The sequence below is a fragment of the Chiloscyllium punctatum genome, chromosome 25, assembly GCF_047496795.1.
Source record: "Chiloscyllium punctatum isolate Juve2018m chromosome 25, sChiPun1.3, whole genome shotgun sequence".
Lineage (NCBI taxonomy): Eukaryota > Metazoa > Chordata > Chondrichthyes > Orectolobiformes > Hemiscylliidae > Chiloscyllium > Chiloscyllium punctatum.
The window spans coordinates 42,912,153-42,936,091 of NC_092763.1; the positions used below are offsets into that span (position 1 = coordinate 42,912,153).

The 23,939-nt window shown below is 40.9% G+C and overlaps 1 protein-coding gene across 1 annotated transcript in view; it reads left to right on the top strand.

Annotated features, from left to right (window-relative positions):
• Positions 1-23,567, top strand: part of frmpd3 (FERM and PDZ domain containing 3) — a 533,212-nt gene extending 509,645 nt beyond the window's left edge. Inside the window, exons 17-18 of the mRNA XM_072595141.1 lie at positions 7,634-10,468; positions 21,799-23,567. Of these exons, the coding sequence (XP_072451242.1) occupies positions 7,634-10,468; positions 21,799-21,803 (2,840 nt within the window). The 3' untranslated portion in view covers positions 21,804-23,567. The remainder of the gene's footprint in view (positions 1-7,633; positions 10,469-21,798) is intronic.
• Positions 23,568-23,939: the final 372 nt, after the last annotated feature.

Here is a 23,939-nt window from a genome sequence, read left to right on the forward strand (position 1 = left end):
AAATGTCATTATTCCAAGTCATTATTTGTTTAATGAAATTGATATTACAACTTTTGTCACTATTCTTTATGAAAACACAAGTTAGTTGACTCAAAGGTTAGATTGCAAAAAGTAAGCTTGATTGGCGCTACATCCACCAGTTCAACATTCATTCTCTTCACCATGAAGGCACAGTGGCACCCATATCAGAAAGGCTTTTTTTGTCAGAATGTTACAAATGCATGAACTCACCACCTAGATGGACAAGGGCAGCAGATGCATGGGAACACCGCCACGTGGAAATTTCCCTCCAAAACACACATCAGTCTGACTTGGAACTACATTACCATTCCCTTGGGATGTCAAAATCCTGGAACTCCCTTCAAACACTACATGAATTCAAAAAGTAACTCTTCGCTTCTTTGTCATTGTCACGAAGGAACGGGCAATTAATTCTGGCCTAGCCAGTCATGCTTTTGTCCCAAGAAAGAATCAAAAATGTGTTCACTCTGCTTTTGGGTATTTGTGAATCTAGGGAAGGGGAGCTGTGGAAGAAGAGAGAGAAAAGCAATTTTTGGTAAATATGTTGCACTCAGCAGCAAAGCATTGAACAACCCATCAAGATTGCAGCTCTCTGCATGTTGTTTTCCTTTGAATTGGAATCATCTAGTATCTTATATACTGGAACTCAGTAGACTAACCAGCAGTCCTTAAATATATACACATTAGGGATTCCCTTGTTTTCACCTTCCACCTCACCAAACAACATTCATCAGATTACTTCTCATCATTTCTGCCACTTCTGATGTGGTGCCACCACTGAACTCACCTTCCCTGGAGCTGCTTCTTCGGCATTCCAAAGTGACTGTTCCCTCTGCTTGTTCACTCCTCAATCTCCCAAAACATCCCCTCAATGCCACATCTGTTCTTTTATTTTCTCTCTTCCCATTGCCTAGGACTCCAAAAACTCACTCCAGGTGTAACACCACCCAAAATTTACTCTCCGAAATGTGGCCTTCCCTAAACTGGTGAGACCAAATACAAATTGAGTGATTGATTTGTCAAACACCTTTTCTCAGTCTGCATGAACCTGTCATTTTAATTCTCACACTACCATTGGCCTCCTGCTCAGTTCCAATGAAGCTGATCAGAAGCTTCAAGATTAGTACAATTTTTCAATAACATACTTTACAGATTTTTTGATCAACATTGAGTTCAATGATTTCAGGTCATAAACATGCCTCTCATTTTTTTTTCAGACAGCTGTTGGCAATTATTCTGTTGTCGCCATTTCCACCTCCACGAGACTCATGTTTTTTTTAACTTTTCATATTACTTCTAACTTGTGTTTTTCATTATCCCTTTTCTCATTACTGATTAGAAATTCATCTGCCTCATTTTTAGCAGTTTGTGACTTGCCTTTGCTGGTTCACAAAATTAATGTTTCAACATTATTTACCAGATTGTAGCATAAGTGTGAGTGGGTTCCAAGGTTTATTTGCATTATCTCTGTATTCAGCAGAGATGGTACAGTGATGGACTGCAGAGTGTGATTAAGCTAGCTGCTTTTCTTAAAGTTACAACGAGTTACTGGAACTGAAAGTATGAAACCAGGAAAAAGAGAGAATTTTAGGGTGGTGCATGTGGCACTCAAAGCATTAATTTTTTTAATACATTCATTCATGGGATGCAGGCATCACTGGCTACACCAGCATTTATTTCCCAAAGAACAATTAAGAGTCAACCATTTTGTTGTGGGTCTGGAGTCACATGTAGGCCAGACCAGGTACTATAGTAGTTTCCTACCCTAAAGGACTTAGTGAACCAGATGAGTTTTTCCAACGATCATCACTGGTCATCATTAGACTCTGAATTCCACATTTTTATTGAGTTCAAATGCCACTATCTGCTGTGGCAGGATTTGAACCCAGATCCCCAGAATGTTACCTGGATTAACATCCATCAATAATTTCACTAGGCCATTGTTGCCCCTTGGTAGAAGAGTTATGCAGGATGAGAGATGCCTTCATTCTGTAATGGGCTAGGAAGTCCAGAGGAATCTGTATGGAAGTCAGAACATCAGTCAATCCTCAGAGATTGGTCTGAAGAACCTGACTATAGTGCAACAAGATGTCTAATGACCTCACAAAGATAGTCACTGTCAATAAATGCATGTTCACCCGTTATTTTGAATGAATTATTCTATGAGCTTCTCATAATGCTTAATGTATGATATCCGCCTCTCAATCAACAAACAGCATTCCCTGGTACTAAAGATGTTGTAGCCAGATGCTCCACCTCAGCCTTACTCACCCACCCGACTCACCTTTCTTTGCCTACATATCTCCAGCTATTCAACAATGGCAAGAAAATCATACACAGTGCCATCCAACATTCTGCACAGTCTGTCACAAATTAAGGTGGTACATTGTAGTAGAGAGCAGAATAAAACCAATGGCACCATGAATATTTGCACTTCATGCAGAAACTGTTCTCTGCAGCATTGGACCAGATATTATGGAGCCAGAGCCATCCAGAATCGCTGAGAGCATTAATGATGTTGGTCCTTAATGCCTTTACTCCCAGCTCACCTTCATTCTGTAATCAGACACACTGAGAAAGCTACTGATGTGATGATCTTGAATGTCTTGTTTCCTAATGTATCCCTCTTCCTCACACCCACATTCCACTCCTGCTTTCAGCCATCTATCTACTCAGCCACAGCAGCCCAAGAAGGACAAGAGAGAAACAGCACCATAGTAATAAAGACATTTATCACTTGATCTAATACTCAAAGATATCAAGTCACATATTGTGCATATCTTGGAAGCGAGTTCATGTTTGAGATCAGAATGTGGTGAATCCTCAGGCATAACTAGGCTGCAGCTAAGCCAGGAGTAAAGGACGATGTTCTTGCCAGCTCAGCAGTGGGTCAAGTCACAGAACAGAGTTTTAGAGTAATCCAATAAGGATCTTGATAGGGTGACATACAGGATAACTGGTGGCCTCACACACTGAGGTGCTGAGTGTATTTATAGTTCTACCAGACAGCCTCAATGTCACTGTCAAGAAGCATGGAGATTGGTGACCCCAGATTTGCAGGGAACATTGTGCAATGTTTGCCTTCTCCACAATCTATTCCATCTTCCAGTTATACTGCAGACCAAGAGGTTCTGCCATAGCTGCCTTTACCTGTTGCAGGTTTTGAGTTCACTATAAATATGCTTCTCTACTGTCTCCACAACAAACGTTGCAAAGCAGAAGCTCACCACAACACCAGAGCATTTCAAATGCTCTTCAGTAAAAGAAGTTCTTAAAAAATTACCTTTTCTGTAATTTATGTGCCTGGCACCTTAACTAGCACAAGGTCTGTAGAGATTGTAATGAAGTCAACCAGGTGGACCTCAGAATCTGAGTTCCCTGATTGGGGCTGTTAATCTGGTCCAATCAGGGAGCCCTGGTTCAAAGATATAAGCAGGAGTGTCTGAGATTCTGCTCACACTGAGAGCTAGCTCTGATGAAGCTGGACCAGTGTCAAACAGTATGCATATGTAAATAAAGGGTGACTTAGTGATGGGACACTGGCTTCCATGAAGTTATTTTAGTGAGAGAAAAAGATATGATCCTGAAGAAATTCACTTGCAACAGCCATCTTGGGGTCAGCAATTCTGGCATCATACTGTTATCTGGGTAGCTTGACTTGTTTGATCCTGCCATCAAAGACTGGGCCCAATATGTGAAAATAATGCATTATTTTTCTGGGTAAATTACTTTGGGACAGATGAAAAGCAACAAATAATTCTCCTGACAGCTTGTGGACCCGCAACTTTTTTTAGTTATTAGGAGCCTAACATTTTCTAAGGCAATAAATATTAAAATCTTTCAAGAGTTGATGAACTTAATTAAGGAATATTATGGACCCAAGCCTCCTCTATTTCTGAGACACTATTGGTTTTATTTGGCAATTCGAGAGCCAGGGGAATCTGTGACAGAATTTTTGACGAGGTTAAGACAACTGGCAGAGGCACGTGACTTTGGTTTAACCCTTAATGAGTTGCTGAGATGCCATTTCGTATGTGGAGTTAATAATATAACTATGCAAAAGCAGCTAACTAGCTGAAACCTGGACTTCAAACAGGCACTACAACTGGCTTTGTCATTAGAAAATGCGGCAAGTAGAACATATGTGTTACAGGGTATTCCAATGGAAGTGAACACCCTTGCCAGGCTGACTGAGCTTGGGGAACACCACTTGAAGTGGAGATAATCGTGTAGCCTCACTCAGGGCATACCCTGAACAGAGGGACTCTCAGTCAGCCCACAACAAAACCTCAAAACAAAGCCAAGCCTCAGCCAAATAGTTAAAATTATCTTCAGGATCTGGGCTGGCAAACCATTGTAGTCGCTGTCAGTACACAAACTCAAGACAGTAAAACAGTCCCACTAGTTAGAATATGCAGTACAAAATGTCCATTCAATATAAAATCTTTTTGTCCATACAGAAAAATTTGGACTACAAGTCCAGGCTCAAAGTACAAATATCTGAAAGGTCTCACAATCCAATCTGCTTACTCCCTCGTGAAGACAATAATACAAATCATCGATTGGATATCAGTTTAGAGCTTTGGCGACATGAAAGCTGGAAAAATATGAATGCACTTCCTGGTCTGTGCAACTGAAGTGATGTACCTTAACTGTGTAATTATTTCAATTGAATCAATTAATGCTGTTTGCTGAAAAGTATGGTATTTATTGCTTTGCAAAAACATCATGACAGTGGTGTATGCTTATGCACTTATATCCCCTTCTTCCTGTTACCAATGTGCTGTAAGAGCAGCGAAAAAGGTTCACTCAGCAACAACATGTATCACAACACTACACCATCCTCACTAGAAGCATGCACTAGCCAGAGATACATAAAGAACCCAGTGCATCACAGAATTAGAATAAGAATGAAAGTGGAAGTAACCTTGTGAAAATGTAAAAGGAGCCAACCTGAAGACTAAAGAAGGCTACAAAACAAAAGGCTACAGAACAAAAGATCTATTATTATTAGAGAACCTGATGAATTGCCTTGTGTTTCATATCAGCTAGCCGTGAAGCTGAAGATCCTGTGGTTGCACAATCTACTTAGCTCATTACAGAGCACAATACCGCGTTGACTCACACTTAAGCCACAAAGCTTTTTCCTGTTCAAGCGACAATTTTTAAAAGTCTGTATTGGATATGGATATGGCTGATTACACCTGCATTTGTTACCCATCCTTTAATGCCCTACAAAAGGTAGTAGTGGTGGTGAAGAGTCATATTGAACTACATGTGGTGAAGATTTTCACACTGTACTTTAGGGAGGAAATTCCAGAAATTGCCCCCAGCAACAACAAAGGAATGTTGATATATTTGCAAGTCAGAATGGTATATGACCCGGAGGAGAATTGGAGGCACAAGTGTTCCAATACACCAGCTGCCTTTTTCCTTCTAGATAGCAGAGGTCGCACATTTGAATCTTGTTGAGCAACCACTAGTCCAATTCAAACCCCAGCAAGAGGTAGTTTTGTCTAACTGATCACCTGCCAAGTGCAAAGGCCATCAGGTCAATCAAGGCAGCCTTTTAGCAACAAACCAAGTTGCCAATGGTACCACAGGCTCCATGCCCTAACAATGGAGAAAGACAATGAACCATGGCTTCACTCGTGAATAGGCCTGTGGAGGTTTTTCTGCTCCAACCTGTTGGGTGTACTGCCTACAGGCCTTTAATTTCTAACTTGAATGCATGAGCAGGATACCTCTGTTTTGGGGGCTAACATCCTGGTATTGTTACTGGGTCTTCCAACTGGATCTGTGTCATTGAGACCGCGCCTATCACACTTAATAAGACTCCAAACACAGAGGGACCAATTAAGAGGGCATGCTAAAAACATGAGCAGTTCAGGACCTTGAATGGTCCAAAACTGGGGTTATGACACTCATTGGAAAATGCCACCTTCAGAAACTGTTTTCGCTCAGTAGTCAATGTGTATGCTTAGCTTGCAACACTTAGAGGTGCACAGGTCAAATAGTGCCACTCAAGTTGTTGTCAGTACCCTGTCTGCCCCTGTCTCTGGACAATTCATAACTATCAACAGCAAATAATCTATCCAATCACCTGATACCCACAGCTGATATTTGGTAGATTATTTCCTACATAGACTGAACTGTCAGAATGAACAGCATGTAGGTAGGTGGTCAGCTAAATCTGACCAATGCCTATAGAAATAAAAGTTTAGAAATAGAAAGGAGGAATGAGTGAATTTTATAAAACAAAGTACATCTCTGAGGTATGTAAAAATACATTTTGCTTTCCATGAACCCATGAAATTCAAAATAGCTTTCCGACTAGTTGCGGACTTTTACAGTGTAATCACTGTCATAACACAGGAAAACTAGCAGTCACTAAGTGCACAGCACCTGCCACAAATAGAATAACAATGAGCAGATAAGGTGTGTGTTTTGGCTAAATATCTAGAAAAAAATCTCTTGCTTTTCAACATTGTGCCATGGGATTGTTTCCATCTTCTTGAATGGGTTCAAGGACTTCAAATTTTATATTTCATTTCAAAGATAGCACATTTGATGATACGATACTCCCTCAGTATTGCACTCAAGAGTCAGCCTTGATTTTGTGGTCAAGAATCTGGAGTAAGACATTAATACACAACTTACAGATACATAAGAGAAAGTTATTACCACTGAGCCATGGAGAGCAGCTGCTACAAATATTGTTGAAACAGCATAAGTGTACATATAAAAATGTAAAACAGATAGTTGTGAAGTGCAGCTTGCCCCAAAGAGTTCTACTGCATCTAAGTAGCATGATTTCCAATGCATCCATACATTATCAACCACATATCTCTCGAAAGAGATGGGGATATCAATTAATAAAGACAAGCTAATTCAAATGAAAGGATGGTTCTGATGATTTCCTTTCTGGCTTTTAAAGATGATCAAAACAAGTTCCAGAAAATTACAGTGATTATGAGTCATTTCACCCAATAGCTCTCCCATTTATAGATGATGATATCAATCTCAGTTAGGAACTCATCAAGACATTATCAACAAATTATCAACATTTGAAGTGCACTTACTGCACACACTAGCAAATTGTTCCTGTGGCCAACAACTCTCTGTGAAAAGAAAATCTGCCAACATCTAACCATAGTAATATGTATGAGCACATGGCCTTATTTACAATGTCTCATGAAATAAACAATTAACAATTTATATATGTAATCTGCTCACTCTAACCTATCTAATTCTAATAACACATAACATAGGATACATCCCAGTTCCTGCATTATTTTAGTCCCTCACTCAATTTTCTTAAGAGGGTGAGGCTTACTTTCAACAAAGAATATAACAACAATAATTAGTATTATTTAAGATAATACACTCGCTATACAGTGTACATATAAAAATGTAAAACAGATAGTTGTGAAGTGCAGCTTGCCCCAAAGAGTTCTACTGCATCTAAGTAGCATGATTTCCAATGCATCCATACATTATCAACCACATATCTCTCGAAAGAGATGGGGATATCAATTAATAAAGACATTACAATTCTACACTTGCTGGTTGACTATTGTAAAATACTTTTCTTTTTCTATGTGATCCACAGGTTTGATTGTATTGGCAGCTATGACCCCAGAGTCATCACTGGATTCTGGTCATGAAACAAATTCTTCGGAAATGACAGACATCTCTGAAATGGTTTCAGCAATTAAACAGCACCATCTGATTACTTATCAGGGGAACAGAACTGGTCTAATTATGAAAAAAGATGTGCCCTTGACTGCTGTTAGATGCTGCGCCAACCCTGCCTCCAGAGGAGTTCCTTGTCCAAAGAAACATTGTGGAGAAACAAATACTTTAAGTGCAGTTGCCTCATCAAAACAGAATCCCTTGCCTGGGGCCATTCGACTCAAACCTGGACAAGTGACAGGATATTGTACAGTTCACGTGAAACCTCAGGTATTCACTCATTCTAATGAAACCATGAACAGGCCAGGTAATGGTATTTTTAAGACTATTTTACAACAGAACTGTCCTCATTGCCCAAAAGTACTTGAAGAAAAGACATCTAAACAACAAACTGTTCAATCCAAGGAAGATTCTTCCGAGATAACAATTCAGAGTGCAGACAAATCATTTATTCATGTAGAACATGACAGATCATGTATTAAACAGTTGTCAAATAGCAGAAACTCTGATAATAGTCCAAGAATCTCAAGGCCTGAAACCCGACAAGAAAATTCATTAATTTATGGTTCAACAGGTAACTCTCCTTCTCCAATTTCTGGGTATACAGATATCTGTGCTGAATGTGATTCTTCAAAAAGTGAATATTTGAAATATGAAGGGAGCATGCAAAGCAACTCCAGACCATGTGAATGCCATTTGCTGAACTCTTCACAAAAACAAATAGATTCTCACAGCCACAGGACAACTGTCTTCCATACTTGCACACCAAAGAATAATGAAGTGACATATGTAAAAGTAAACAATAGAAAGTATCAGCCAGCAACAGGTAAGGAAATCTCAGCATTGTTCAATAATAATCTTATAGGTTTTGTGGATATACCAGCTGGTCAAATTATTGATCATGTGAAAACAGACAAGGAAAATCAACCCAAAAGAAGTGGCTCCCCAAATCGAGAATGTTATCTCAGTCCTTATAGATATCCTGTTGGCACTTCAGGATTAGATAACAATGCAGCACAGCAAGATACTGCTGAAAAAATGAAATGTCAGAGTCACATATGTTCTTGTAAAACCAGTAGTAGCTCAGAAAAAACTACGAGCATCCCAATGTATTCTAAGCCTTCCAGTCTGAGTGGTGTTACGTTGACACATGACACATCTTCTCCAGAAAATGTCTTTGATGCTAAACAATACACGGCTCTTATCCAAGATAAAGCTAAGTCACAGAAAGGTTCTTTGCTGAATTTTAAAAATCTTTTCTCTGCTACCTTCCCAGCACGATATAAGAAAGAGAGTGATGAGAGACAGGAGCAACTTCAAAAAGTGAAACAATATGAACTCGAGTTTCTTGAAGAATTACTAAAGCCCAAAACCAAAGTTGATGTATTTGCAGAGGATTATTTATATCGCATCGCATCTGGACATTGCCCTTGTCAAATCAAAAGCAGCCCAGTTGGAAACATTCCAGGATTATCCCGAGAGCAACGTCGTAGTTGTGACTGTAAACGTCGAGGATTGGCTTGTAGCTCAATGTGTTTTCCATCAATTCCCAGTTCTATAGAATCACAAAGATCGGAGAGAGCTAAAGGACCTTGTGTTCACAAGCAGCCTAAAACCAGTGTTGACCCTTCTGTATCCGATACCAACGTTAAACAAAAGGCCATTCGGAGGCGGACCTCAAGTTTGGAGTCCAGTGACTATAAATCTGAACAGCAGCCTGGGGTGTTTTGCATGGTAGCACGCGGTGAGTGCCTGAAAATGCCCCATGGCAAGAAACTGGAGCGGCACCACAGTGCCACCAACATAGTTTCTGAGGCTGAAGTAAGTGAAATAATATCAGAATGTTCAGAAAATGGAACAAATGTGTCAATATCCAAGACCGAAGAATCCAAGAATCTGGATAAAGAGAGTGAATTTATGAGAAAAGTCCTTAAAAACCAGTCTCAAAAGCCAGCCCAGTTTGATGTCCCATCTCACATAAGTGTTTCCAATATAGACAAGAAACAAAGAGCTCCAGCAATTTTCTCTATTCAGGGGGACTTCAAACCTTCAAAGTCAGTACCACTTCTCAAAGGAGACATAGCTGACAATAACAGATGCTGCTCCTTTAGGTACTGTTTTTACTATAGAAATTGTGATGTGGCTGATGACAGCAGTGATAAGGATGAACTTTCATATTCAGTCCCAATGCAGCTTCTTCCAGACCTGAGGACTGACAGTTCAGTGACACTCAGTGAAACATTAGCTAAACCTTCTCAAATGTCAGACAAAAATGTTTCCAACAGCAGTGGGGACAATGCACTACAGGAGGCAGTACTGAGTGATGCTGATGGCAACATAAGCAAAATTAATGCTTTGCAGAATAGAGCCTATGTGTTACCTACTGGTTTTATTGATGCCCAGGAAGACACTAGTGAACTGCTATCCATCTTAAGGCAATGTACAGTGAACCGTGGAAACTATGGTCCTAAACTTTATATGTCTCACCTGGATGAGTACAAGCAAATGCTTACACAGAAGTTTAAAGAGTTGCGAACTGCATGTAGGAGAGTGGCAGCAGTGGATAAAAGTCCAACACGTATGCTTGCAGCTATCTCAACTAGCTTTCAAGTGCTCTGTGGTCTCATTGAGACCTTTGTGCACTTGATTTCTATTGTGCGATCAGAAAGGCAGTGCAGAGAGCTCCTCTCAAAAGTGGAGGAAGTGGTAATCAACTACACCTTTTTACTCCGAGCAGCAGAGGAATCGGCAAGTAAGACATCTGCACATAATTTAACAAAGCAATCAGCATCGGTAACTACAGTAGTGAGCACGTTCACTCACTCAATTAAAACATTAATGAACAAATAACTTCATGAAACTATGCACCCATCATTTGTGTACAAGTTACTAAAGCTGTTTAAACATACTCCAATGTCCTGTGCTTAGCAGTCATTCATGTGTACAGTATCTTACTACTTCCCTCCTGCTTTATTCTCACATTATGTCCTTGTTATCTTGAATGTATGTGCTAAGTATTTCTCCCAAACACACCACACCTGTCTATTCTATCTTACTATTTACAGGCCAACCTTGTCTTTCATTTTTAACCTGAAGTAACTCATCCCCATTCTTATGTCAAAGTTATTACTAAATTCAGATGTTTCAACAAAAGAAGGAAACCATTCAGTTCCAGGCATAAGTAGCGAAAAGGATTGGTAAAAGAGAAATTAAAATGTGACTGAGTTAAATGTATGAGGAGGTTGTTGGGTTGTGTAGAGTTGGAAAAGCCCAAAGAACTGTCGAAACCAGAGTTCTTTATCTAAATATTATCATCTCTATAAGTTGTAGTGTCTGATTTTATTTCCATTTTCATTTGATTTATTACTATAAACCATGTGGAATAAAATGATGCATACATGTTAGAAAGCTCGCATTCTATGTTGCCTCGTAGTTAAGAGATTCTGTCATCTAAATATTGAGGCTTTCATGTGAAAGATTTGGCATTCTTTCAAGTCTTGTTAACTATAGAATTGCAGAATTATTTCTTCATCAAAATAATGAGTAATATCTAAAGCAATTTATTTCAGAGAATATTGGGAATTGTTCTGTGCACTTGTTTAATTTCACACAATATTTAGTAGTAGAAATTCATAGATCAATTTTTACCACAGTTACATGATAGAACAATGCATATTCCTTGAGGGTATAAATGACATTGTTAGAACATTTTTGAATGAAAGGTTATTAGCTCATTATTATAGACATAGACATAGAACATTACAGCGTAATACAGGTCCTTCGGCTCGCAATGTTGTGCTGACCTGTTAAACCAATCTGAAGTCCATCTAAACTACATTATTCCATTATCATCTATATTATTGATAATGTTTGCAGTTTTAATTACAGTTTTGAAAACGTGAACAGAAAATCAAAGAAAGACCAAAATAAAAGCCAGAAGGAAGACATTTGTTTTAGTCTAAAGCAAAGTCACTTTATACAAGTAATACTATATTTTACATTTAACAAAATTAAAGGAGTTGATTCAAATGAACTAAAAGTTATTATGATACCGCCCCAATCCTACAGCCAAAGCACGTCCATTATTTTAGATGATTAGTTGCTACTGTGAATCTCTTTTCATCTGCTAAAGTGCTGGCATTTTTCCATTGTTTAGTTGATGCCAAATAACTGACCCAAGCATAATTTTGTTCCTGTCAACAGAGCCATTCAGTCCTTTTGTATGAAATTTTGATAACTCAAAATTCTTTCCAGTTCAAGATCAGTGTATTAAATTCCAGTGAGCCCCTACTTTACCTCTACCACACAGACAGCTAAAGTATCAAACTTCTCCCTGTTCATTCCTCTCATATAGAATTCAGTTAAGCTTTCTCCATTCCTGTACAAAATGTCATCAATGACTATCTTTTAAATGGTTAACCCATAGTTCACTTGATTAATGGCATTAGAATTTGTCTTGTTCAAGTACAGAAAACAAGCAGGATCCCATTGTTTGTCTGATATGTGCGTGAGCAATATCTACTTTCATTGTAATCAATGGAATTGAATGGCAAGTGAAACTTAAACAAAATGGTAATATGAGCTGTTTGGTTTATGAAACCAAGATGAAGATGTGAGCTCACTCAAATTTTCCTGTCTTAAAATTGCTAATGCGCTTGAAGGTAGTTGTGTGAAACAATCAACAGAGGTGAGGTACAGAAAAGTTTGGGGATCTTTGAGTACTGATTTCTGAAGCTGGAAACACTTTTTAAACTATTTGTTCATGCTATTATTTTGATTACAAAATCTTCACTGATATTGCAGAAATTCAGCATCCCACCTCCCAACCACTGCAATTTTTATTTACAGTTAGGATTTCTCAAGAGCCTGAGTAAGGCGTTCCTTATTGGTATAATCCTTAATGCCATTATTATATATGGGGAGCAGCAACCTAACATAAATAAAAGAAATACAGACATTTATTATAAGCATCATGGTGGGCATCAAATTGAAATATTCTATGATCAAAACAGGAATATTAACTCCTTCCACACAGCTGAAAACAGAGTAAATGGACATTAAAACTGCACCTGTGGGTTAGTGACCATCATCATGCAAGTAGATTATGCCGTCATGAGTCAATGTGAAATGCTCTCAGAAAAACTAGAATGTGTACCATGTCTTGGGATATGTGTATGCATCAAAATGACAGCTGCAAGGTTTTAGGTTCCCTACAGTGTGGAAACAGACCCTTCCACCCAACCAGTCCACACTAATCCACCCAGACCCATTTCCCTCTGACTAATACACCTAGCACTATGGGCAATTTAGCACAACCAATTCACCTGACCTGCACATCCTCTGGACTGTGGGAGGAAACCCACACAGACACAGGGAGAATGTGCAAACTCCACACAGAGTTTCCCAAGGCTGGAATTGAACCTTGGCCCCTGGTGCTGTGAGGCAGCAGTGCTGACCACTGAACCACCATGCCACTGTGTGACAGTGACCTGAAAATTAATTATGAAGTATGTTCAAAAGTAAATAGCATGAAATTTTAATTTTATATACCTGGTATATGCATTACAGTTAAGTGATCTCACCCAGTCAAGTCCCTTCAGATGAATGACCACCTCCTCTATTTGTTTTCACATGAAACAGGTAATGTAGAAATGTAGAGCTTATCTGTCACTTCTTACTAGACATGTGAGTGTGAAGCTCCTGCTCCTCAAATGTGTCAGATATGGCAAACTACCTCACATCTTACTTCCATCTTAAAGCCATGAAACAAGAGGTGAGTGCTGTCCCACCTTACCTTTCTGGAAGCTCCATTTCATCCCAGAATATTGTGGGTTGGGTCCTTAACTTCACTACCATAACTCTTATGTCTTTTGAAAAGGCTGAAAATGTGCCAGATGCTTCAATCCTTCAAAAGGGATCCCATGAACAACCATTTATTTCTAAGGGATCTGATCAGTTTTATTTTAAACAACAGCTTTTTAACTACTGACCGATTGCAGAAATTCCTGTCCACTCCATACAAAATCATTCCCTCTGCAAGGCACAATTGGTGCAGAGTTTTATTTTGAAATATTCCTGAGCTGGGATTTTAAAACATATCTTCACACTACACAATTGCCATGCAGGAAAACCCCAAACTAAATTTTTCTGCACCAGAAATGCAATAGAATCTACTTAACATTGGCAGGATCAAACACAGATTAGGATTATGCTTTGCAAAACAGCTTTGCATGGAACTCTGTCCATAGGAATGACTCTGACCTTCTAGTTGCTTGCCATTTCAATAATGCTTGCTCCCTTACTAACATTTTCATCCTGGGTCTGCTACAATGTGCCAATGAAGCTCAAAGGCAATCTGGATGAACAACATGTCATTTTCCAGTTAGGCACTTTGCAGCCTCTAGGAGTCAATACCGAATTCCACAACCTCACAGAATGATCTCTGTACTCCAATATTTCTTACATTTCCCACCATCCAGTGGCTGTATCTTATTGGCGTTGCTTTTCTAGAATTGACCTATTTTCCCCTTTTCATTTCATTAAACATTTGCACCTACTTTATATGTTTAGCATTTCTTTACTACTATTATCACTGTCTCTGTCTTTTGCTCTGAGCGCCCTCACAATCTGTTCCACCTACCCCTCTCTCACCAGAATCTGTTTTCACTTCCAAAGAAGAGTCATACAGGATTCAAATTTTTAACTCTGTTTCTCTTTCTACAGATGCTGTTAGACCTGCTGAGTTGCCAGTGCTTTCTGCTTTTATTTCTTATTCCCAGCATCTGCAGTATTTTACTTTTATTTGACCTACCTCTGCTGCTATGTTCCCATGTTCCTAACAAAAGTAGTGCACCGATGGAGAGAAACAAGTTACACAATTGTCAACCACAAATGCCAAAAATACACAACCTTGTTCGAATTGTCAAACATTGGGTCAGGTAGAAACAGAAAGGCAGGCAAAGGTTAAATTAATGTATGAAACGTGGCTGGGTGTCACATTAATCTATTTCAAAATAATGAACTCCCATGGCATTGCACTAGAGGACTAAAAACAAATGTACTCTTCAAATGAAGCTGCATTAGAGAATAGCTGGCAAGGGCACACTGATCTCTGATTTTTAGTTATTGTTCACCCTACTTAACTCATGTATTTGCACATGTTTCTGAATAATAACTTTATTTGATACCATTTACAGTTAAGTAGACATAAGGCAATCTGGGAAGTGGCAAAGTAGGGTTTGAACACAGTTATCCCTCTTTGATAGGTGCTGCAGAGGTAAGAGACACAAAACTGAGGCACAATCAAGAGGAAGATTACAACATTACAAGTTGACATAGGCAGTTTCCAACATAGATCTATACACTGAAATAAGATGGAAATTATGAATGCAAATGTGTGCTAGGCCATGATCATATATTGTGCAAATGCATGCAGTCAAAAACATTTTTATAAAAAAATGTACAAATGTTATAATTGACAAAGTTTCATTGTAGTCATGTTACAAGAATTAGAACTCCAACATATTTATCAATGACTTTGTGAAAAAGAGAAATGTGCTGCCTAGTCATAAGTACACCAGCTTTTCAACTGGATGAAGTCAATTAGGCAAAATGGCCCAGGTTTGCCCTTTCTGCAGGATGACTTATGTTATATTGGCCCTCAAATTTCTTAAAAATCTATAAAGTTAGAGGTTGTTTGTATTGTCAGTTGCTTTCATTATACAAACCTCCACTTCCTTAAGTCCAGACCAGATAGTATGACTGCTGAAATTAGACAACTAAATTTAGGCAACACGACGCCTGGAGGAAGAGCGCCTCATCTTCTGCCTAGGAACCCTCCAACCCCAAGGGATGAATGCAGATTTCTCCAGCTTCCTCATTTCGCCTCCCTCCACCTTATCTCAGTCCCAACCCTCGGACTCAGCACCTCCTTCTTGACCTCCAATCTTCTTCCCAACCTCTCCGCCCCCACCCCCCTCTCCGGCCTATCACCCTCACCTTAACCTCCTTCCACCTATCGCATTCCCAACACCCCTCCCCCAAGTCCCTCCTCCCTACCTTTTATCTTAGCCTGCTTGGCACACCTTCCTCATTCTGAAGAAGGGCTTATGCCCGAAATGTCGATTCTCCTGCTCCTTGGATGCTGCCTGACCTGCTGCGCTTTTCCAGCAACACATTCTTCATCTCTGATCTCCAGCATCTGCAGTCCTCACTTTCTCCAAGTTGATTTTAACCTACTGCGAATCCTCTTGCAAGGATGCCTTCCTTGAAGAAGCTCTCCTCCTCCCCCTACAAGGATCTCAGTGAGTCCCTCTCTCACTGTACAACCCAGGTCACCTCCTCTGCCCTGAAGCTCTTCAGCCACGTCCTCAAACAGACTCGCTACCACAGCCACATCTCCTTCCTCAGCACCTGTCTGTGGAACCGACTGACCCTGCATGGACTCCGGACTACGTTCAGACCAACAAAATTTGGATCCAACCAGGACAACCAGTACCTACAACAAATCCGAAGCCTCCAGCAACAGACCTCCCTCCGGATCCTCTGCTCCACACTTGCAGCCATGCGCCGCTACCTACATTCCCTGTAATTAGCCCTACCCCAGCTCAGGACAACACTCTCACAGATCTGCAAAGGACCTCAACTGTGCTTCATCCACAGAAGAATCCATACACTAAACAAACAGTTCTTCCTAGCCATATCAGAAATTAAAGACAGTAAGTACCAAAAACTTTCATGTACTTACCCCCAAACTCCGGATTCCTCAACCGTTCCAGTATCTTCCATCGGCCTCCGGAACCATTCGGGCACCATTACCCATACGGCCACCGCAGCAACCGCCACCACAAACTATGACATCACTTCTGCCTCCACCGACCGTGCAGCCTCCGCGATCGCCGCTCAGACAACCGCCTCCACGATCGCCAGGAAGACCATTGCTGACAGATTCACGGCCTCCGTGGGGTCCACAGCCACCGGCAACAACACTGTTTCTGCCGTCGCTGCAGCTACTTCGGCCCCCGGAGTTGCCATCGCCACGTCTACTTCTGCCCCCAGTGACGTCACTCACCTGCACAATGACCACGCCGCATGCGTCTCTGCCTCCACACGATCTCTGCCCCCACACGATCTCCACCCCCACGCCCAACTCCACCCACACACCTAACTCCACCCACACGCCTAACTCTGCCCCCACGCCTAACCCCGCCCCCACTCCCAGCTCCAGCCCACACCAGGTCCTAGCTCCCAGCCCTGCCATATTTCACCATCCCTCCAGACCTCCCCCTCTCTGAGGATGAAAGATCAGTCCTCAGCAGAGGCCTCACCTTCATCCCCCTACGCTCCTGGATTAACGAGTTCAACACGCGGCAAGACATCAAACAATTCTTCCGCCGCCTTCGCCTCCGTGTCTCTTCTTCAACCAGGATTCTTGCCCACCCTCTGATGACCCCTTCTCCCGCCTCCAACACACCCCATCCACCTGGACACCCCGTGCTGGCATCTTACCTGCCCTCGATTTCTTCATAGCCAACTGCCGCTGTGACATCAACTGCCTCAACCTGTCCACCCCTCTTAGCCACACCAACCTCTCATCCTCACAACATGCAGCCCTCCACTCCCTCCGCTCCAACCCCCAACCCCAACCTCACTATCAAACCAGCAGACAAGGGAGGCATTGTGGTAATTTGCCGCACCAATCTTTACATTGCTGAGGCTAAATACCAGCTCGCGGACACCTCCTCCTACTGTCCCCTTGACCATGACCCCACCTCCCACCAGCAAACCATCATCTCCCAGACCATCCATAACCTCATCACCTCAGCGGATCTCCCATTCACCGTCTCCAACTTCATAGTCCCACAACCCCGCACCACCTGTTTCTACCTCCTGCCCAAAATCCACAAACCTGACTGCCCCGGCTGACCCATTGTCTCAGCCTGCTCCTGCCCCACCAAACTCATCTCTACATACCTCGACACGGTCTTGTCCCCCTTAGTCCAAGAACTGCCCACCTACATTCAGGACACCACCCACGCCCTCCACCTCCTCCATGATTTTCGCTTCCCCGGTCCCCAACGCCTTATCTTCACCATGGACATCCAGTCCCTATACACCTCCATCCCCCATCACGAAGGCCTCAAAGCCCTCCGCTTCTTCCTTTCCCGCCGACCCAACCAGTACCCTTCCACTGACACCCTCCTTCGACTGACTGAACTGGTCCTCACTCTGAACAACTTCTCTTTCCAATCCTCCCACTTCCTCCAAACCAAAGGAGTCGCCATGGACACCCACATGGGCCCCAGCTATGCCTGCCTCTTCGTCGGATATGTAGAACAGTCCATCTTCCGCAGCTACACTGGCACCACCCCCCACCTTTTCCTCCGCTACATCGATGACTGTATCGGTGCTACCTCGTGCTCCCACAAGGAGGTCGAACAGTTCATCCACTTTACTAACACCTTCCACTCTGACCTCAAATTTTCCTGGACCATATCAGACTCCTCCCTCTCCTTCCTAGACCTCTCCATTTCTATCTCGGGCAACCGACTCAACACGGACATTTACTATAAACCGACTGACTCCCACAGCAACTTAGATTACATCTCCTCCCACCCTGCCCCCTGTAAAAATGCCATCCCATATTCCCAATTCCTTCGCCTCCACCACATCTGCTCTCAGGAGGACCAATTCCAATACTGAACAACCCAGGTGGCCTCCTTCTTCAAAGACCGCAATTTCCCCTCAGACGTGGTTGACAATGCTCTCCACCGCATCTCCTCCACTTCCTGATCCTCTGCCCTTGAACCCTGCCCCTCCAATTGTCACCAGAACAGGACCCCACTGGTCCTCACCTACCACCCCACCAACCTCCAGATACATCGTATCATTCTTCTTCATTTCTGCCACCTCCAAACAGACCCCACCACCAAGGATATATTTCCCTCCCCTCCCCTATCAGAGTTCCGGAAAGACCACTCCCTCCGCGACTCCCTCGTCAGGTCCACGCTCCCCACCAACCCAACTTCCACTCCTGCCACCTTCCCCTGCAACCACAAGAAATGCAAAACTTGAGCCCACACTTGCACCCACACCTCCCCCCTCACTTCCCTCCAAGGCCCCAAGGGATCCTTCCATATCTGCCACAAATTCGCCTGCACCTCCACACACATCATTTACTGCATCCACTGCACCCGATTTGGCCTCATCTACATTGGGGAAACAGGCCGCCTACTTGCGGAACGTTTCAGATAACAGCTCTGGGACACCCGCACCAACCAACCCAACCACCCCGTGGCTGAACACTTTAACTCCCCCTCCCACTCCGCCAAGGACATGCAGGTCCTTGGCCTCCTCCATCGCCAGACCATGGCAACACGACGTCTGGAGGAAGAGCACCTCATCTTCCGCCAAGGAACCTTCCAACCCCAAGGGATGAATGCAGATTTCTCCAGCTTCCTCATTTCCCCTCCCCCCACCTTATCTCAGTCCCAACCCTCAGACTCAGCACCGCCTTCTTGACTGCAATCTTCTTCCCGACCTCTCCGGCCTATTACCCTCACCCTAACCTCCTTCCACCTAACGCATTCCCAACACCCCTCCCCCAAGTCCCTCCTCCCTACCTTTTATCTTAGCTTGCCTGGCACACCTTCCTCATTCCTGAAGAAGGGCTTCTGCCCGAAATGTCGATTCTCCTGCTCCTTGGATGCTGCTTGACCTGCTGCACTTTTCAGCTCTGATCTCCAGCATCTGCAGTTCTCACTTTCTCCTAGAAACTTCAGATATCAGATTGCCAGTTCAGATGCATTCATCTATTCAGCAAGAGAGAAAATTAAAGTTGGTCATTAGATAACTACAAGGAGAGAATTTGAAGCTTTACTAGGTGATTAGTAAATACCAATACAATCCAATAGTACAGCAAATGTTAAAACCTGCCATAAAATATAAAAAGTTTTAGTGACAGAACTCCAAGTTATGAAGCATTTCTTCATCTACAATGTTCACAATCTCATAGATTTTACATGAAGAATCAAACTATTTAGCATAATGTGTCTTTTCCAGTGTTTATGCTCTATCTGCATTACTTCATCTAGCTCAGTATATCCATCTATTCCTTCCTCCCTTCTATACTTGTCTAACTTTTCCTGAAATGCATTCATGCTATTCACTTTAACCATTCCAATAGTAGTGAACTCCACCTTCCAAGCAAATTTGTGAAATTATGTAGTTGTCTTGCTGAAAAATCAAAATATATTGATGTGTAAAGTTGTGGAGACTTGAAATCTGTTTCTTTTCAATTAAAATTGTATATATTTTATAAATATACACACTACTCAATAATATAAAAATGAATGCTCTTGAGTAACCTGACATACATCCATGGTTTGGAAAGTTTTCTGTTTGGGCATCCCTGCAAATATTAGCACACACACAGGATTGTTTTCCGAAGGACAATACCAGCTACTCAAAATAATGCAGGTCAGTCAGTGCACAAAAACAGTTATTGTTTATATTCAGCAGAGAGAGTGAGTCAACAAATAAGGCTAAACATTTTGTGACTCCAGTGTTTTAAAAATATCATATCAATCCCCACCAATAGATAAATAGTATGTGATAACGTTCATAATAGGCAGTGATTTTGAACAAATGTTTAAGGAATCTTGTGAAATAAAGTCCTCGCAGGAGGTTTCCTGCCATTGGCTAGTGTTATCTTAGAATGGTTTTGCAAGCTTGCTTGTCTTCTAGTTAATTGATAAAAGCTTTATCATGCAACAAAGGCAACCTCAAAGTAATATAGTAAGACAAAATACAAGATTCCTCAAGGTAGTGGCTAGAAATGTCACATTTAAAATTTATAAGTTTTGAGGTTTCAGCAGGCAGAACAGATTCAAGGGGTTAAGGAATAAAAACCTCCTAAATTTAAACAGTGGTACTGCAGGGACAAGCAAGGGTGCAAAATGACATATCTGAAGCTAAGAAGTGAGGGAATAAAATTTAGGGCAATATTAACTAATAAGAGTAAGGTATTGGCAGGTAACCACACACATAGATCACAATTAGTATTAACATTCCTGACATGTTCAAGCTTTCTAGTGATATTCTTAAGGGTTCCTAACTTGCCACAGTCTCTCAAGGAGTCTTTGATCCTTCCCTCAGTGAATTTTGTCATACAGGAGGTTTGGAGCATTGTTAGCTTATATCAATCAACAATGACCTTGTTACCAACCAAAGCTAGGTAGCACCAATATTTTAGAAGATCATTACCCAATCCAATATCTAACAAGCTACAATTAAATTGCTGTTTCCATAGGAGATTTTGATAAAGTAACAAACTTGTTATGAATCTAAACTGTTCAAAATCATTCATAAATGACTACTGTTGACACTGGATAAGCACATGGTCTCTTCATTTTAGTTTGGTTCCTTAAGTAATTATTGTAATTCTTGAAAAGACAAATATTTAACAATTGATAGTCAATATTTAACTATATTTTGAAAATACTCAAACATTGTACATTAAGTTACTAATTTACATAGTTTTTGTATATTTTTAAACATATTTATAGGAAGATGCATTGCTAACATATTTGTGTACAATGGTGCAGTAATTTTATAATCCTCGGACTTTGGATAGCTGTAGTGGACAAACAGTCTGCACAGCATTAAATCCAGAACACACATTGCACAGGAAGCTCTCTTCAAATAAAAAAAATGAAGAACACTACCTAACCCAATAACATACCAAAATCCCATTTCTGCCCATATGTAATTGTTCCTGTCTATGACTGCCCAGATCTTGAAATGCATAGAGCTACTGTACTCTAATTTATACAGATGAAATAAATTCCCATTTATTCTCATTGCAAACGATTCCATTATCTCTGTTCTAATATTTTGCATAGTGCAAACAGAATTAAAATTCCAAATGCAGTCATGCTTTGATGTAAGTGAGAAGTTGTTTCCATGTTATAAAGCTGCATACTATAGCATACAATTGTCTTATGCACTATATTTACTCACCACCTTGAAGACCTGTAGCTTTGCTGATTCTGGTATATTTTTCCTTGCTTTTTATCTCCATAGTGTGATAAAGCATGTGAGGATCCTGAACAAAACCATACCATACAATGCACGGTATGGTCTATATGGAGATCTGACTTTCTACAAGGGGTATTCAAGATTGATTGCATTCGGGCTCTGATTTTAACCTTGGTATAAATCAAGGGTCAAAGCAAGAGGTGATCCATCTGCCCTATTAGAATAAGAAGCCTCATTATAATACCCTGATATTAACATTCACCTGGCCAGTGAAATGACATCAATGTCAATGGGAAAAGTTGATGTTTGTGTGGGATGGGTCAGGGGCCCTCAGAAACTCTAGAGGTGTGAATGTGGGTGGGGCAGTGTTGTTCAGTTAATTCATTGATAAGGGATGTTGCAATCCAGGGCAGACCAAGTACTAGTTATTATTATACAGTCAAGAGGGGTATTTTGATTTTCCTGACTCCCAAGCAGCCTTCAAGAAAAAAACAAAAAGTGCTGAATTTACCTGGCTCTGTGAAGCCAGAATAATTGCTGCCATTGGCTTTTTTGTCAGTGGGCTCAAGACTTTGATGTAGTTCCTCATGCTTGCAATCTAAAGCACTGTCTGTCTCGTTGCCATTATTGGGGCATGATTCACCATTTAAATTGGTCCCATTCTGCTTGGGTGGTTAACCATCAAAAGCCTGAATTGAAGCAAGTTCCCACAGTACCTTAGGAAGTCTTGCTTCTAATTTGCTGTTCCCACGAACAATATTCAAAAGCATAGCAACAATGGGATTCAGTGAATGATACCAATTACATAAACTTCAGTTTTATTTAACATTATACAATATTAAGATATGGTGAACTCTGTCCCTCATCAACTTTTCTTTTTCAAAGCCATTATATGTTATTTAATCGTTGTATAATGTCCAGAGATCTAAAGGACTACTTTGGCAAAATTGTCGATTTGATAATTAAAAGACTTGCATGGGGGAAATCAGAAAACTCTTACGACTCTATGACTCTAAAATCAAGAAATTTCCTCTTCTTAGAATACTATTTTGAATTTTTTACAGTTGATTTTTTAAACTACCAGCTACCTGACAGTGGGAAAGGGGGATGTGCAACTTGGCCATCCCACTAACATCCAAAACATACCACTTAAATGGTGAGTTAATCTGCCTCCCTGAATCAGGCAAAGCAATGTTTATAAATGCAAATCAGAGTCCTATGCTGATTATAGGACTCCGATTGCAATTTTCTGAAACAAGTAGAGCATTCGCCACTCTAGCTCAGTCTGTTTGTGCCTGGTAACTGCAGTTTAACCAGTCATTCTTGATGAAGGCCATGTACTTTCTCTGCAGTAAGTTCCCATCCCTTCATCTCTGTTCTACATTAATAATGGACTGTTAACAAAATCACATCTTCAGAAACAAGTGTTTCAAAGTGACACATTTCTGTGCTAGCAGATCATTGACCTCAAATATGCTGCTTTTTTTTCATAAAGGGTGAATTGCAGGCCAATCTGTAGTGTACATCAGAGCATCCAGAGACCTTTGCAGGTACTGTTTGGTTTCTACTCTATCGTAGTCACCATTTTTGCATTGCAGTTAATACACTACTGCCATTGCTCATACCATGTCTTGTGTCAATTCAGGCTGGTTCAGCCCCAGCAACGACCATGCCATAAATACTGTACTTGGGAAAGTGGAAATTTCAAATTCCCCTTCTTTGTTTGATATCAGCTGTAATGTATAATATGTAATGAGAAACTTATATGGAAATGTATTGATGTACTAATGTAACAGAATCTTCTGTAAATAAATGACGAGATGTGTATTAAATATTTCTTTATTTCGATTACAAAGTAGTGGATTCTAATCTTTGTTGTCCATTACTGCATGAAACAAATCACTAAAAAATGAAGTTTCCTTACATATTTCTGGAAAGAGAACACATTTTAAAGATCCATCATCTGCCTGGTGGAAAATCTAGACAGAAATAGACCTTGTTGAAGTAATATGTTTTCAAACACAAATTTTGGATCTGTAATATTAATGCGAGGAAGGTTTGTGCACAGCTGCAATGAATGTTTACAATATGGTGAATTCATGCAATATGATTTCTGCTGGGTATTGATAATTATTCATTTGTTTCTTCGTTCTCCTCTAGAGACCTATTCTGAGATGCAAATCATG